Genomic DNA, 18,390 nt, shown 5'->3' with positions numbered 1-18,390 from the left:
TTGAGGATCCATCTGTGCAACCACTTCTGGTACCACTTGTTATGCTTGTGTCACAGAATTGCACAGAAAACACAGGAGATTGTAGAGAAAGGAACTTTATTCAAACACTTCAAACGAACATGTCTCTTTCAGAAGTAAAATGAGCTCAGTATGCAGTTAGGTCTTGATTAAAGAATAAACAAACATCATAGGGGAGCACAACAGGAGCGGGACCCCCAACAGAAGCAGAGGATGACCGGGGAAGGAGAGAGAAAACAAAGCAATCAGCCAATTCAAAACTGACAGGTGCTGCTCAGGCTTTTCAGTATGCAGAGTACCGTGCGACAGAGCAGCCGCAAGTAAGCCCAGCAAGTAAAGGAGCAAAGTGAAGGTAGTCTTTCAGAATTTTTAGGAAGGGTTTCCTGAGGAATGTCTGTATCCTCTAGTATCCCCCCAGCTCACAATATCAATGACAATTATAGTAGCAGTAAATTCCAGTGCTGTATTAAGAAATAAATAACTTACAATCTAGAAATATATAATTATTCAGTTTGATTTATTGAAAGTTTGATGTTATTAGGTATGGTATTTACACAAGAACAGGTGATTTCTGGATGTCCTTGTAAAATAGACAAAAAGTGCATTTTGTCAAATGACTCTGAAATGACTTACGACTAAATCTAAGATGATGCATTTTATTTAGCACATTTCACAGTATCAGAGTTAAACATACAAAACAACATAACAAAATATATAAAACAGGAAACTTTTAGTGAATTAATCATGATACAAATGATATTATACAAGGATAGTTTTTGTGCATACTTGGCAGCGACTGACCCGTGTTCGTAGCTGACCAGCCTTGAGGGTTTCGGAAGGGATATGTTCAGCAAACTGTTGGTTTTCTTCTATGGTTGTCAGCCAGAAGCTATATTTACTTTCAAAGTAATGGCAAGTTCCTCTAGCACCATTGCATTCAATAAAGGGTGTTGCACGAAAATCTTCCAGGCAAGAACCCGGGGAAACAAGAGATTGGCCTCCACCTTCAGCTCCTGAAGCTGTATGCTAGAAGTAACAATAACATTGAAAGGTAAACATAAGACATCTTAACATTTAAAAAATATAATTAGGATTTTTTAACTGTAACAGTTAAAAAATTTGAAATGCCTGAAAGCAACAAAAATAATATCACTGAAAATGGCAAAGTCTAAGATGTTCTTTTATTGTTTTAGCAGTAAGGTAACAGTCAGGGACAGTTCAGAAAATATATTTCCGGGACCGGAGGCAAAATATGAAAGAGTTTAATCCTCTCATTCAAACAAATACAGATTATGTGGTGATATGATACAAGCTTTTTAACTTGGTGAAGGGAGTTTTTAACAAGCATAAAGGGACACGGAAGAAAACTGGTTAAAAGTTGTTAGAAAATATTTCTTTTAAATCAAAAGCAAAATCTAAGCAATCATTATGAACTGTCAATTAGTCTCTTGCATTCTGTTTCTCCTGTGGTGGCTCTTGGATGCTCTGCTACTTTGCCAAGGAAATGCTGTTAATGAAGTCAGATAGAAGAGTGATTATAAATCTTGGAATTCAGCTCTTACTGACACAATACCATGTCATTTTTGTTCTGTTCATACAGTTCATACAGAGGCTTAATCCCTACAGGAATGCTGTTTTTGAGAGATTTAGTTTTCCTTTCCACCTCTGCTGGTCCTATTTTAATGCTTATATTTGCAGGATTTAAAATGGTCACAATTTTCTTATAGGTAACCACCATTGTGAGTCTATGCATTTTAATATTGTAAAGTTTAGTACTTTACTGTTACTGTATCATTGTTGTAAATTTGTACACATGCTATAAACCTCTGCTCAGTAATGAGTGACATAAACAGAACTTAATTCACACAAACAAGCATAGTGTTAGTTATCAGGGTGTACAGTACAGTACAGTAACATTAATACTTTGAGTAACGTCACATTTCAGTTTCACAAGATTTTGTAAATACGTGAATAGGTAAATATGTTTTAAGTTCAAATTCTGCATATGTATGCAGATCATATAATCAAATTGAAATGAGAATTCAAAATCTTTTTCCATTCAAATATTTAACTAACTATAACACACACAAGAGGAAAATTGCAAAAATGAGTACATCCAGTCCTAACTTATAATACATCATACATGGTACATAAAACAAAGTATATTTTAAATAGGCTCTTGAAGTGTTTGTAAGAAAGGAGAGTCATATCATGTCTTAATAACCTTATAAATTAATAATGTACAATGACATATTTTGACAGTCATAGCTACCTGCAATATTCAAATAACGACCAACAACAAGCTGAAAATATTTTAAAGTGGAAAAATGTTACACTTTATACATTCTGAAAATGAAAGCAGGTGGCATTCTCCTTTGATGTTTAGTAATGTTTAAAGGTTCTATAGATTGATTCTCCAATATTTTGTTTGCATCACAGTGAGCCAGAACAGTGGGAAGGTTAAAATGCAGATGCTATTTTTGAATATAAGACACACTTAAAATAATAAGCACAATAACAATGTAAAGAAATGGTAATGAATTTGTATAATTTCTTTATGTGTAATATAAAAATACATGGTACTGTAGACTAGTTTGTTAGGAAGACCAGCAGGAGAAGGTTAATTGTGTGATATGTGTTTCCTTAAAAATAATAGTTTCCCTGTTCATGTGAAATCACATATATGCCCAACCAAGGTACAGGCATTTTGAAATACTCAAGCTTAAAAAAACTGTTAAATATTGCTCCAAAAATCATTCAGGGTTTACAGAAGCACAAAGTATTAAAAAAATCCATATGATACAGTATTTGAAGATGGCTGCTAGTAGTCAGTGGCATCTCTCCACATTAGAGGAATGTGGGACAGTGCCCACTTTTCCCAGAAAATAATGCTGTTTCACAAAAATTAAGTATTAAACTCATATCAATAATATATTTTTATAAAGTTTATTAGTCACCATAATAATTTATTTTCAATTTCTATGATATGCTCAAAACAATTTCTATTTGGTATCTTGTTTCCAAATTGCTTGGGCAGGCCTTCTGACTGCACAGTGTTTTGGGATAACTTTGTGCATTTAGCATGAACTTTTTAGTTTCCCATTGGAGTTTGAAAAATACAGCCCATTGAAGCAATCACTCTTTGATTATTCTGTGACACAGTTTAAAGGCATCACACCCGATCCTCATCCTTCATCTTGAGGGTGGTGAGCTCACAAGATGGCTCTACATTGCCATTTCGGGCTGAGCCAGCTAGGTTATGTGGGTTGCCTGATCACTAGGTGCTTATTGGTGAACACGATCCTCAGGCCCAGTGCATCTTTTTAATTTATACCGTCATGAGGTTTGTTGTGAATGGTTCTTTGTCTGACATTTTAGCCCAAACATTTTTACCAGGAGAGACTTTGTAGCTGTGTCATCTGACCTGAGACCATATGTTTTGAACACTCTAGTGAAGCGAGGGGCAGAGCTGTCAACTGATCATGACTTGGTAGTGAGCTGGATTCAAAGTGAGGGGCGTAAAGCTGGACAGACTGGGGAATTCTAGTTAAGTATGTAAGGTGTCCTGGGAATGTCTGGCTAAAGCTACCTTTCATGATGAGTTGATGTCTTTCGTCTGAAACAACTTCTCCCATGTGCAAAACGAAGTAGGGGCACACTGAGTCCAAATCAACTCTGTTCAAGGCCTTAGTTTTGGAAGCAGGTGCTAAAAGCCATGGTCTTAATGCAGTTGGGGCACCTCATGATGGCAACCCTAGGACTCAATGATGAACACCGGAAGTGAGGGAAGTTGTTAGATTGAAGAATGGAAATGGTCTCTGTTAGAATTTCTGACTCAGGCCAGAGGTACTGACAGGTTAAGAGGTCAACTGCAAAACTGGTTGTGAAAACAAAAGCTTGAGCATGGGAGGAGTTTGGGAAGGTCATGAAGAAAGACTTTCAGAGGGCCTCGAGATTGTTCTAACAAACTGTTCAATGCCTCAGGAGGGGAAGGTGTGTCCTTGTCCAGACTGTGTTAAACAGGGATGGAAAAGTATAAACTTATATTTAAGAATGGTGACCAGAGAGTGTGTTCCAGCTACAGAGGGATTACACTCCTCAGCCTTCCAGGCAAGGCATACGCAAGAGGGGTAAAGGGAAGACTCCATCCGATGGCTGAACCAAAGATGCAAGGTGAATGATGTGGATTCTGTCCTGCTGGAGAATAATAAATCAGCTCCTCACCTTGGCGCAGTTGCTGGAAAGTGCATAGGAATCTACTTGTGTTTGGTGGTTTTGGAAAAAGCATATGACAGTGTCCCTGCAGGAACATGGGGTATTAGTGTTGCTCTTGTGTGCAGTTTGCTTTTCATATAAGCAGTGAGACCTGAGTTCAAACACTTGGCTTTAAGTCAAAATCTTTGATTATGGGTGTTGGTCTCCATCAGGCTGTGTCTTGTCACCTCTCCTGGATGGATGGATGGATAGATAGATAGATAGATAGATAGATACTTTATTAATCCCAAGGGGAAATTCACATACTCCAGCAGCAGCATACTGATAAAAAACAATGTTAAATTAAAGAGGGATAAAAATGTAGGTAAAACAGACAATAATTTTGTATAATAATAATGTTTACCCTCTTGGGTGGAAATTCCAGTTTGTGGTTTAAGAATCTGTTGCTAGAGGGCATACCTTCTGGGGATTCCCTCGTTTTGCTGGGAGACTTCAATGCTCACGTGGGCAATGACAGTGAGACCTGGAAGGGCGTGATTGGGAGGAATGGCCCCCCCGATCTGAACCCGAGCGGTGTTTTGTTATTGGACTTCTGTGCTCGTCACGGATTGTACATAACGAACACCATGTTCAAGCATAAGGGTGTTCATATGTGCACTTGGCACCAGGACACCCTAGGCCTCAGGTCGATGATCGACTTTGTGGTCGTGTCGTCGGACTTGCGGCCATATGTCTTGGACACTCGGGTGAAGAGAGGGGGAGCTGTCAACTGATCACCACCTGGTGGTGAGTTGGCTTCGATGGTGGGGGAAGATGCCGGTCAGACCTGGTAGGCCCAAACGTGTTGTGAGGGTCTGCTGGGAACGGCTGGCAGAGTCCCCTGTCAGAAGTAGCTTCAACTCCCACCTCCGGCAGAACTTCAACCACGTCCCGAGGGAGGTGGGGGACATTGAGTCCGAATGGGCCATGTTCCGTGCCTCTATTGTTGAGGCGGCTGACCGGAGCTGTGGCGCAAGGTGGTCGGTGCCTGTCGTGGCGGCAATCCCCGAACCCGTTGGTGGACACCGGCGGTGAGGGATGCTGTCAAGCTGAAGAAGGAGTCCTATAGGACTTTTTTGTCCTGTGGGTCTCTGGAGGCAGCTGATAGGCCAAGCGGAACGCAGCGGCCGGTTGTTGCTGAGGCAAAAACTCGGGCATGGGAGGAGTTTGGAGAGGCCATGGAGAGCGACTTTGGACGGCTTCGAGGAGATTCTGGTCCACCGTCCGGCGTCTCAGGAGGGGGAAGCAGTGCAGTGTCAACACCGTATATAGTGGGGATGGTGTGCTGCTGACCTCGACTTGGGACGTTGTGGGTCGGTGGGAGGAGTACTTCGAAGACCTCCTCAATCCCACTAACATGCCTTCCAATGAGGAAGCAGAGCCTGGGGACTCTGAGGTGGGCTCTCCCATCTCTGGGACTGAAGTCACCGAGGTGGTCAAAAAACTCCTTGGTGGCAGGGCCCGGGGTGGATGAGATCGCCCGGAGTTCCTTAAGGCTCTGGATGTTGTAGGACTGTCTTGGTTGACACGTCTCTGCAACATCGCATGGACATCGGGGACAGTGCCTCTGGATTGGCAGACCGGGGTGGTGGTCCCCCTCTTTAAAAAGGGGGACCGGAGGGTGTGTTCCAACTATAGAGGGATCACACTCCTCAGCCTCCCTGGAAAAGTCTATTCGGGGGTTCTGGAGAGGAGGGTCCGTCGGATAGTCGAACCTCGGATTCAGGAGGAACAGTGTGGTTTTCGTCCTGGTCGCGGAACAGTGGACCAGCTCTTCACCCTTAGCAGAGTCCTGGAGGGTGCATGGGAGTTTGCCCGACCGGTCTACATGTGTTTTGTGGACTTGGAAAGGCATTGACCGTGTCCCTCGGGAATCCTGTGGGGGTGCTCGGGAGTATGGGGTACCGGACCCCCTGATAACCGGTGTCAGAGCTTGGTCCGCATTGCCGGCAGTAAGTCGAGCCCGTTTCCAGTGAGAGTTGGACTCCGCCAGGGCTGCCCTTTGTCACCGATTCTGTTCATAACTTTTATGGACAGAATTTCTAAGCGCAACCAGGGTGTTGAAGGGGTCCGGTTTGGTGGACTCAGGATTGGGTCACTGCTTTTGCAGATGATGTTGTCCTGTTTGCTTCATCAGGCCGTGATCTTCAGCTCTCTGGATCGGTTCGCAGCTGAGTGTGAAGCGGCTGGGATGAGAATCAGCACCTCCAAATCCGAGAGCATGGTCCTCAGCGGAAAAGGGTGGAGTGCCCTCTCAGGGTTGGGGAGAGATCCTGCCCCAAGTGGAGGAGTTCAAGTATCTCGGGGTCTTGTTCACGAGTGAGGGAAGAATGGAGCGTGAGATCGACAGGCGGATCGGTGCGGCATCCGCAGTGATGCGGGCTCTGCATCGGTCTGTCGTGGTGAAAAAGGAGCTGAGCCGTAAGGCAAAGCTCTCAATTTACCAGTCGATCTACCTTCCTACCCTCACCTATGGTCATGAGCTATGGGTAGTGACCGAAAGAACGAGATCGCGAATACAAGCGGCTGAAATGAGTTTCCTCCGCAGGGTGTCTGGGCTTTCCCTTAAAGATAGGGTGAGAAGCTCAGTCATCCGGGAGGGGCTCAGAGTAGAGCCGCTGCTCCTCCGCATCGAGAGGAGTCAGATGAGGTTGCTCGGGCATCTGATCAGGATGCCTCCTGGACGCCTCCCTGGTGAGGTGTTCTGGGCACGTCCAACCGGGAGGAGGCCCCGGGAAGACCCAGGACACGCTGGAGGGACTATGTCTCCCGGCTGGCCTGGGAACGCATGGGATTCTCCGGAAGAGCTGGAAGAAGTGGCGGGGAGAGGAAGTCTGGGCCTCTCTGCTTAAGCTGCTACCCCCGCGACTCGACCTCGGATAAGCGGAAGAGAATGGATGGATGGATGGATGGATGGTTTAAGAATCTGAGGGTGTCTACTGGGAAGGGGACAGCATTGTTGCTTTATGCAGCTGATGCTGTCCTCTTTGTGTCTAACCTAAAGCACACACTCGACTGATTTGCTACAGAGTGTGAAGCAGTTGGGATGAGGGTCAACACCTCCAGGTCTGAGGTCATGGTTGACTCTCAGGAAGGAGTGGATTGGTCTCTCCAGATTAGTGGGGGTGAGGGTCAACTGCCCATAGTGAAAAAGTTCAAATATCTCAGAATCTTGTTCACAAGTTGGAAAAGCAAATATCAGGAAGTAGATTGGAGTGGTGGCAGCTGTTTTGAAGGTGTTGTATCAATCTGTGTTGGTAAAGTTGGAAATGAGTCTAAAGACAAAACTCTTGGTTTACTGGTCGATCTACATCCACACGGGAGGGATTATATCTCTCAGCTGGGTTGGTAATGCTTAGGAATTTTCCAGGAAGAGATGGAATCTATAGCTGGGGACAGGGAAGTCTGGACTGACCTGCTTGACCTGCTGCCTCTGTGGCCTACACCAGGTAAAGTGTTTTCAGAAAAATGAGATAAGATGCAATTTAAAGGCTGCATGAACAAGTACAGTACATCTCACTACATTGGAATACTTGTCATTAACATTATCATGAATCATGATGATTTTCTATGTACAGTATGATTTAGCACTTTGCCCATTAAATAAAAAATGGAAAGTAAATGTTTAGGACTACATCTGCCTTAAGAATCAATACCCATCTGAGAAAGATATAAAAAGGACATTTAACTGAGAGTGGATTAACAGGAAAACCTGGATAACCACTAGCATCTGAAAAAGCTCTGACTTCTTCTTCGAAGGGGAATCTATCTGGATGACAATTGGACTAACCAAATAACTAAATAAAAACAATTGACTGAAAGACCAACAAAACGTGAGTTGTGCAATTATTGTGAATAACAGCATCAAATGTGCCTTCCTAGAATGAATATTCATTTACGTTTCTACTTTCAGTGTTGAGTATTTGATGTATGCTGAAATATCTTTTAATACTGTCCTTTAGTGTTTATACTCTGTGACAAAATATTATGTTCATAGGCCTACATTTTGTGTGCTTTTTTAAGCTTTTATTTGGCTGGCGTTTTCTTTTCACTGTTGCTGGCATTCTAATACATTGTGAAACACAGTACCTCACCCTCATGATTGCTTACTGGTGGCCATATTCTTGATTGGCTGCAGTTTTGTGTTAAACCACTGACTTATAGTTTTACACAATCATATTTTTTGTTAAAGTTTGACTGAAAACTATGCAATGACTGAAGTAATATGTAGATGCAAGTGTGAGTAATCTTTCTTTCAAGCTGCCCCATATTCAGGACTGTGGTGTAGCGGGTCCACAGCTCAGCTCAAAAGGCCATTTTTAAATAGATAATCGCTTAATTAAAGAGGGGGCATGGTAGTGTGGCTGGATCAGTTCCCGGGAGTTTCGTGATGCGGGTGGTCCTTGCTTAAGGTGCACAGGTGAGGAGTCGTCCACATCCATAATTGATGCCAGGAGCTGCTAATCACCATACCTGATCCACGTCCCAGTAATATATAGTAGAAGCGAGAGGCTGAAATGGGGAAGCAAACTGAAAGAGGCAAATCAAAAAGAGATTAACGAAGAAGGCTGCTGGAAGCAAGGGAGCCAGTGTGTGTGAGAGAGAAAGAGAGCGAGCGCAGACTTGCGGATGTATGCAGGCAGCTGGGAGAGGCGAGCCCTAGTGGGGTGTTTGGCCGACGGTAGTGGTCGCTCCTGCTGAGCGCATGTATGGAGCAGGAGTGACCGGGAGAAGGTTGGCATGCTGCAGCAAAGGCAGAGGGAGCTGTAGATTTGGAATGGACCCCCAGCGTGAGCATCCTGGCTGTTGGGGGAAGCCAAGTCTTGGTCTGGCAGGGGCTGAACAAAGCCTGGGATCGGGAGCCACCAGACCAGTCGAGTGAAGGTCAGCTGCAGGTAGGGTGACACCCCTGGTGCATAGCATGGAAGGGAGAAGCAGGGGAGTCAGCAGTAAAAGACGGCACCAAGCTTTGTTTTAAAAAGACTATTTCCAGCCATTGTTTTAACCTCGTTGTTTTAAAGGATTTATTTATTGTGTTTTTAACCTCCACCCTTTCACTGGTTTTATTGTGTTATTTGTTTAATTACTTATTTGAAGCACTGCACTATTTTGACACTGTTTTTGGTTTGACTGTTTTTAATGAAAGCACTTTGCACTTTTTGCACCATCCCCTTTGCTTCATTGATATCTTCACTGATCAGCTCATCCAGTGACATTACTGATGGTGTCTGGTTCGAGAGCTCCCCAAAAGCCAAATGGGAGCATGAAGTAGAACCCGCATCATCAGAAGGACATGTTCAGCACTCATTGCCTTAGAAAAGCACACAGCATGGCTAAACAGCCATTGTGTACGGTTGCTTTCCTTGCTCCACCCTTTTGGTAAATACTATATATAGGGCTTTTGGCACTTTCACCAGTAGATGCAGGGGTAATAGTTGTAAGGTTGCTGAACAGTCAATCATAAGAATCAAACACCCACTTAAAGTGTAGTCACAGAGAAAAAAATAATAATGTATATAGTTTGCTAGGATTAGTATTCTCTCTCCCTTCCAAATTATATATATAAAACAAAGCCACAAAGCTTTGTGCTGGGTCTCTCTCTTTAAATTATTGCTGAAAAGAGGTCACAGATGAACACCACAACTGTTTTCCTGTTGTTTATTTTCCATGTTCACTTCAGTTTATTATAGGCATATACAGTCTGTTTTCAGGGTCTCATGCTGAGACATGTAACAGATATTTTGGGGGCTCATACAAGATTGTCATGTACACTGCTGGCAATGCTAATTCTGTAATTTCTGAACTACGAGGCCAGTACAACATTTGATCAAAGTAAGGTGCTTCAACTGGAAAGCAGGCAGGCATCACAGAGTGAACGTGTCCTAGCTGGCAGTGTGTATCACAAAAGCAAAATGCATCTGAAACATACATCATGGCCAGCAAAAGAAAAGGACTGATATGAACAATCAAAAGAATCCTATACAATTAACTGCTGATGAAAATTTTAAACTATCTAAAGTGCTACAACTAGATCAATCTGTTCTTCTCATAGATGATGAAGAAATTTGTTTTGAATATGTATAAGCATATCTGAGTTTTAAAACATTGCTAAAATTAGAAGATGAAGGCATATCACAGTTAATATATTTGCAAGACAACACAGATGACATCATATATGAACGTAATCTACCCATCACCACTGCTAGAGCTGGTACAGGTCAGACATTCTCATCTCCACTTTTACCATCCGCTAATGGCATACAGCATACTGTAAGTGCAGATATGGAATATTAGCAAGTGGCAGGAATGAGGAATGTACTATGAGATTGCCTATGACCAAAGGCCACCTGACATTACTTAACTCACATAATGCACATACACCAGTGTTGAGGGTCAATAGCCTGGTCCCAATGAATCTATATCAAAGCCACTTTAGAAAGAAGTTAAAGAATATATTAAAGCTGTCTTGGCAAGACAGTGAACTATTAGATCCAAGCCTCCTTACTAAGCACCTGTTGTATGTGGCCGTAAAAAGGATGGAACCCTCAGACTCTGAATCGATTATTGACTCCTAACTCAGAAAACAGTGCCTTTTATATTACAAATAGATGCCTCTGAACAAGGCATATGAATGCCAGAACATGGGTGAAAGAGGTGAACCAGGAAAACTGCACTCATTCTGGGAAAAACAAGTAAAGGAACAGCTAAACAATGGTTCTCTATACGGTAAGGGGGGCGTGGTAGTGTGGCTGGAGCAGTTTCTGGTCGAGATGAGGTTCAGGTGTTTCCTCACTGAAGTGCACAGATGAGGAATTGTCCATATCCGTAATTGAGGCCGGGAACTGTTATAAAAAGAGAAGTGCAAGTGCAAGGCGGGGAAAAAAAGGAGCTTGAAAGGAACAAAAAAAGGATCTGAGGTTAAAAGATGGCTGAAGAGCTGTCTGGGGGAAGACGATCCGGTCACCTAGAGGGGAAGCAAGAACAGGGATGAAGAAGTATAGGCTGTGGCGCTTTAGGGGCTGGTTCGCCCCACTGATCATTGACGTGGAGTGGGGCAAGCATGGCAGATGATCTCCCCAGGGATCCGAGGTACGACTGCAGGTGCGTGAAGGATGATGGACGGTCTGGCTATGTTAGGAGAAGGCAGCCAAGACGGTGGGTCGAGGGATGAGTTTTCAGCTCCTGAGTCTCTGCTGGCTGCATGAGTTATGGGTGAGCCGGGGAGACGAAGAAGAAGATGGGCTGGGATCTGAAGGAGCGACTGACTGGAATTTTTAACCTCTACTTTTAATGGATTTATTTATTATGTTTTTATCCCTCACTAGTCACTTGTTTTTATGGATTGTTTACTTATGGTCATTTTTGAGCACTGCACGGTGGACACTGTTTTGGGTTTTGTTTTGATTCTTCTTAATAAAAGCACAGAACACGTCATAACTATCAATGGTGTTGGGTTCAAGTGGCTCCCAAATGGGGAGCATGGAGAGGACTCACATCATCACACTGTGTATAAAGTCACTCCAGAAAATGAACAAGGCAAGTCATAAATTCTGCATCATTAACCTTCTTCTGTTGCTGAATGACTTAACTGTTGACACCCCAGGTAAGGACACAGTAATTTGATCTGCAGAATGACCAAAGAAAACAGAAAAAGTCCTCATTGAAAGAAATAATATTACAAGTAGCAAATCAAGGTCTGAAGAGGAGATGTCAGACACTTACTAGTTCAGAATACCTCAGGGAATGCAAGGAAAACTAGTGGCAAGTCTCAGTAAATCACTTCAGACACAAACAACACAGTGCATCACACAAAATATACCCAGAACCTGTTCAAAAATACTGGAGAACATCAGAAGTGACAGAGTCATCAGACCCACAAAGATGGGTGTACTCATTTGTTGAAGATCATGCCAGTTTAAATAGTGAAATCAATCCAAGGCAAACCTCTGGTGGAAATCAAATTCTCGAAGAGAAAGGGAAGAGATCTGCAGCTACAATCTAAATTGATGAGCCAACTGACATAGTTAGAAGATCCACAAGAGAGTGAAGACCTCCTAATGTGTTCAGCGATCCATCATTAGGTCAGCCTGCATATCTCCCACACACTGTGGTCAACACAGTAGGCATGTATGAGGCACAATCTATTTCCTTTTGTGGGAACATCCCTCAGTATATTCCAGCTACCTGCCATTAAATACCTAAAATATATCAGACTCCTGTAACTTTGTACTAGTTGTTGAGAATGTTGACATTTGCTTTGATGGAAGCTATTGTTGTGTAGGGCCAGGGGTTCTGCCCAATCAGGATGCCAGCTGGATGGAAGGATGGGGGAGAGAGCGGGCTGAGGGCATTATCTCCCTTGGGATGCTAGAGGGCAGTCCCTTGGGATGCTGTGGCACCACGGATTGCCACCAGGCAAGCTGGGAGTTAGAGTTCGCTGCAGCCCTATTGGGTTCAGTGGGCACCGTCAGGGGGAACTACAGAGATGATAGAGCCATATTACGTTGAGCTATCACCACAACTGGGAGTGATTCTAGACCATGCTAATGAGACATCTGGAACACTACCAGGAGCAGCTAAAAAGGAGCCAGCTGCCACCACTCTGGGAGGGAGAGAGATAAAGCTTGCAGAAGGAGGAGTGGAAGAAGATGGAGACAGAGAAAGAGAGAGGGACAGAGAGAGAGAAAAAAAGAAGAAATGAAACTACTGTGTTTAACTATCTACCGGGCTTCTTGTACTGTGGTGCTGTGGGGAGCGAGGGAGAAGCACTCCCCACTTAATAAACGTGTTGTGTTTGGAACTTGTGCTTGGTGTCTGTTTGTGTTGGGTTTGGGTGGTTGGTACGCTCCCTCCAGGCCACACTATTAATTTTTTGTGGTCTGGAAGAGTGTAACATCAACTTAAAGTGTGTTCACAGAGAAAAAAAAATGTATACTGTATAGTTTACTAGGTATTTTCCTTCCCTACCAAATTAAATATGTATAAAAAAAAGCCACAAAGCTTTTTGCCATTTGGGGGAAGCCTATCATCTCAGGAGGTATTAAACTGTTATGCTGTCTCTCTCAAGTCAAACTATTAATGAAGAGAGGTCAGAGATGAATACCATAATTGTTTTCCTGTTTTTTATTTTCCTTGTTCATTTTAGTTTATTATAGGCATATACATTCTGTTTGCAGGGTCTCATGCTGGAACCTGCAACAAGAACAAATATTGTAATATGACAATCAGTGTGTATATTATATTATATTATATTATATTATTCTAGTTATAAGTCTATTTTCCCACTTGGGACAAAAAAGTACTATCTACTTGTCTATCTATCTATCTTAGAGGTAAGGTAGTTACAGATCTAGTTTCAAATACAGAAGATAGTTTTGGGTTTTCAGATAAGGACACCCATTTTGAGGTAAGATAGTAATAATCTTGAAGTTCAAATGAGAAGGTTTCAATTATCATAATTTGAACACATCATACAAAAAGAAACAAGACTGGAGAAGGGTATTATGCTTGGCAAAGTCGAAGGTCAACACAAGAAGAATACCTGCGATAGAATGGATTGATACAACTGCTAACTAAGTCAAACTAAGTGACTGAACTTCAGAAGTGTAAATCATAGTTGCACTGACATCTTTCCAGAGGTCCCTCTGCAGATCTATTGAGTCAGAAGGCACAAAATGAACTAAAGTAAGGACAAAGACCCAACTGGCTTTGTAACTGGGAGTGACATTAACCTATTCAAGAGAAGGATCAACTTTCCTTTAAGACTACATGCACAGCATCTCTCAAGGGAAGAAAAATTCAAACACTTCAGCAGGGACAAAAATGTATTTGTCAACTTACATGTAGAAATGTCAAGGTCGATATTAAAGCCACCAACAAGAATAGGAAAGAGAACTTAAATGAGTTAGCAACTCAGCCAGCTCAGATAAAAAACACCCACTGTATTTTTAGGGACAAAAGAGAACAAGACAGACAGGACTAGATTCCTTTATTAGTTTAACAGCCAGACACTAAGAAGAAAATGGTCATTCAATTGGTATTCTTTTGATAATTACCACAGATTAAACAAATACAGTGACCCCTCCAACTCATCTTGAGCTGTGAGCCACTGTAAACAAAGATAAGTATTAAGGTAAAGCGTGCTACAGAAGCAAACACAAAGCAAAGCAAAAGGAAAGAAATTTATAGTAACAACAACAAAGAGTGCCCCAAATGGCTTTAACACAAGAATCCCTGAAGCCTGCAAAGTTTTTTGTTGTTCTGGACAACCTTAATTTTCCTTGCAGTCTCTTATCACTGTGTCAATTGACTAGTGATAAATGCCTTTGTTTTGCACATGTGTCAATTAGCAGCACCTAGAATTCACTCAACCTTCATTCAGCCAGCTGAAGTCAATACACTGCAAATTTTTGTGTGGATGATTTTATCTGGCAATGAGTTGCAGGGAATTTTGTAGGTAGAAATTTGAATGCATGTGTGTTTTTTTGAGTTTTACATTGAAAATATGCCTCTAGCAGATCAATTCAGGTGGTGGAGAAGTAGAGCTGCTGCTTTGCAATGAATAGATTTCTTCATTCAAATCCCAGGTCATCCCTGCATTTAGCACTTTGAGTAGAGAGCTGCAATTATTATTATTGTTATTACCATTATTATATAATGAAAACATGCATTTGATTTGCATCTGTAACAGCCTGTGTAAATTTATGGTACTTGTAAAAGTTAGTGCTGAAGGGATAAAAGGTAGCACAAACGAGGGTAAATTATTTCTGCTTAGTATCTTGTTACTTGAACAATGTTTTTTTCTCTGTTTTATTCTTGAATGAAAGCACACTTGTTTTCTTATATCTTTGCAAAGGTGTTTTTTTATACTACAGTATCCACTTGAATGTGTTAGCTTTGCACATATAGACACTGCAGGTTTACACCTTTCTTCTTTACAAACCCCTCAAACCAGAATTATGAGTGAACAGGATGCAACAGGTGAAGTTCCCTGATAAAATCTGTTGTATGTCTCTCCAGTCTCTGCCAAGAGTTGTCATATGTTTCTTGGTGGCCTACTTCACTAGTCTTCTTCTTGCACGGTCACTTACATTTTGTGGATGACCTAGTGTAGGAAGATTTACAGTTGTGTCATATTTTTTTCCATTTCTTAATGATTGATTTAGCTTTACTCTAGTTATGTTCTTGTACCCATTCCTTCCCTGATTTGTGCTTTTCAATCATTTTTTCACATTGCTGCTTGCAGTGCTCTTTTGTCTTCAATGTGTAGACTCTCATTGCCTGCCATTAAGCTGACTCGCCACAAATTGGACCTTCCAGATACAGAGGCATTTCTAGTACTCAGGTGAAATGCACTGACTACACAGAGGTGATCTCCATTGAATTAATTATGTGATTTCTAAAACCAATTGGCTGCACCAGTGATGATGTAGATGTGCCATATTAATGGGTGTTACTACTTACACAGTCAAATATTTTGTGTTTTATATTTGTAATTATTTAGACCAATTTGTAGAGATCTGTTTTCACTTTGACAGGAAATTATCTTTTTCTTTTAATCAGTGGCAGAAAGGCTGAATTAAATTCACTGCGATTCAATGTTGTATTACAATAAAAATGTGAAAAAATCCAAATGGGCTAGTACTTTCTATAGGTGCTGTATGTTAAACTGAAAGTCAAAATATTTTTGGTTTAGAATCTGATGAAAGTCAACTGCTTCTGTTCACTGGACTGTGTTGAACTTTGTTGTTAGTGTTTATTGTTTGCTGTGTAGTGAATGTAAATAATTATCACCATCTGGGAAGTGGGAAGGGCTTTTACATACATGTTTTTGTGTAATAGCTTTTTTTATGATTAATATATCCTTTATTAACTTTACTATTTATTGATTCATTGTGCTGCTTATCAGTATCTCTGCGTGTGAGTGTGTGCATGCTGGGTCAAGGCTGGGTGTGTTTCTGGATCTCCACAATAAAATAAACTGTCTTGAGACAGTGTGAATCTTAGCATCCCTGGAACTGCTACAAGTGTGCCGAGCATACGCATCAGTGAAGAGGTCTTAGCTTCTGAACCAATCAGCCTCCACTTCATTTTTCTTTATCAAATCCTAATATGGAGAAAGTATTTTAAAAACAAAACTGTATGTGTATCCAAGTGCTTGCATTTTCAATAAATGTTCAAATATAATACATAAATTAATTTTGCATCAGTATTGAAGGCATTACTAAATGGTGAACTGGTTATAAAGACATTATCAAGGTGTTACACAAATGATTCCAAAATAATTTAACTTACCATGAGAAAAGAATAGCCAATCCACATGCTTTGCCACCCATCTGGGCAATTAGGAATTGTGATATCCTGGCTATGGACAGCAATTGCTTGTGATGGTGCCTCACATACTGAGCAGCGACTGATGTACTGCCGAATCTGCATATCACTAACAGGCATCATAGGAATAGGAGCTGTAGTTGACAACCAGTATGACTTGTCATTCCGACTGGCAAAGTAACACAACTCATTAATGTTGCAGTATATAAAAGGCATTGTACTGAAGCGAGGCAAACAAGAACCAGCAAAACCTGAAGAAAAAAGATATATATAAGTTACAGAAGGTTAAAGAATATGAATTGACATTTATATATTTTTAAACCTTCTAGTTGATATTTTGTCTTTAATGCATAAGAAAGAGAATACAATACCAAATAACACTGCAAAGCAATAGAAAATACAAATAATATTTAACAAATAATGAAATAAATTAAAATTAATTCTTAGATTTCATTTAGAAATGGGCAGTTCATGTTTTCAATACCCATGGTATATGTACCACTACTGGCTGATGAAGAATTACTGTCTGGTACATGAACACACAAGCAAAGGTACGGAGAGGGACTGTGAACCCCCTGTACAAAAGAAGTTACATGTCAATAATCAGTTTGGCGCTACTACTGGGCAGAACTCCTTACTAATGAATGAGAGGGAAGCCTGATCCTTAGTTCAAAAGCTTGATGTTATTTGAGTGATCTTGGATTTTCCAGAAATAATTTTATTTAATAATATTTTAAAAACACAAAAAAGCAGTTTTATAGGTCGCAATGCACATTACAGGGTGCCTGACATTTAGATTATGCAATGTAAATAATTAGACATTTTTTCATGGACATTTTGATATTATTTGCCCTTGTCTTGATTTCCATCCATCCATCCTCTTCCACTTATCTGAGGTCGGGTCGCAGGGGCAGCAGCTAGAGCAGAGATGCTCAGACTTACCTCTCCCCGGCCACTTCTACTAGCTGTTCCGGGGGAATCCCAAGGTGTTCCCAGGCCAGCCGAGAGACATAGTCCCTCCAGCATGTCCTGGGTCTTCCCCGGGGCCTCCTCATGGTTAGAAGTGACCGGAACACCTCACCAGGGAGGCGTCCAGGAGGCATCCAGATTAGATGCACAAGCCACCTCATTTGACTCCTCTCGATGCGGAGGAGCAGTGGCTCTACTCTGAGCTCCTCCTGGATGACTGAGCTTCTCATCCTATCTTTAAGAGAAAGTCCAGACACACTGCGGAGGAAACTCATTTCAGCCACTTGTATTCGCGATCTTGTTCTTTCAGTCACTACCCAAAGCTTATGACCATAGGTGAGGGTAGGAACCTAGATCAACCGGTAAATCGAGAGCTTTGCTTTATGGCTCAACTCCTTTTTCACCACAACAGACTGATGCAGAGCCCGCATCACTGTGGATGCCGCACCGATCCGCCTGTCGATCTTCCTCTCCATTCTTCCCTCACTCGTGAACAAGACCTCGAGATACTTGAACTCCTCCACTTGGGGCAGAATCTTGCTCCCTGATGTACATGCGATGTTGCAGAGGCGTGTCAACCAAGACAGTCCTACAATATCCAGAGCCTTGAGGAACTCCGGGTGTATCTCATCCACCCCTGGGGCCCTGCCACCAAGGAGTTTTTTGACCACCTCGGTGACCTCAGTTCCAGAGATGGGAGAGACCACCTCCAAGTCCCCAGGCTCTGCTTCCTCATTGGAAGGCATGTTATTGGGATTGAGGAGGTCTTCGAAGTACTCCCCCCACCGACCCACAACGTCCCGAGTCGAGGTCAGCAGC

At 42.0% G+C, this 18,390-nt stretch overlaps 1 protein-coding gene across 1 annotated transcript in view; it reads right to left on the bottom strand.

The window, feature by feature from the left end:
• Window positions 1–516: 516 nt before the first annotated feature.
• Window positions 517–18,390, bottom strand: part of col4a6 (collagen, type IV, alpha 6) — a 582,406-nt gene continuing 564,532 nt past the window's right edge. The window contains exons 44-45 of the mRNA XM_039765772.1: window positions 16,567–16,853; window positions 517–1,044 (exon numbers count right to left, since the gene is read on the bottom strand). Of these exons, the coding sequence (XP_039621706.1) occupies window positions 778–1,044; window positions 16,567–16,853 (554 nt within the window). The 3' untranslated portion in view covers window positions 517–777. The remainder of the gene's footprint in view (window positions 1,045–16,566; window positions 16,854–18,390) is intronic.

This window comes from Polypterus senegalus, chromosome 10, assembly GCF_016835505.1.
Source record: "Polypterus senegalus isolate Bchr_013 chromosome 10, ASM1683550v1, whole genome shotgun sequence".
In the NCBI taxonomy this organism is placed as follows: domain Eukaryota; kingdom Metazoa; phylum Chordata; class Cladistia; order Polypteriformes; family Polypteridae; genus Polypterus; species Polypterus senegalus.
Note: the sequence above shows the minus strand (reverse complement) of the source record. Positions and strands in the feature narration are given on the sequence as shown.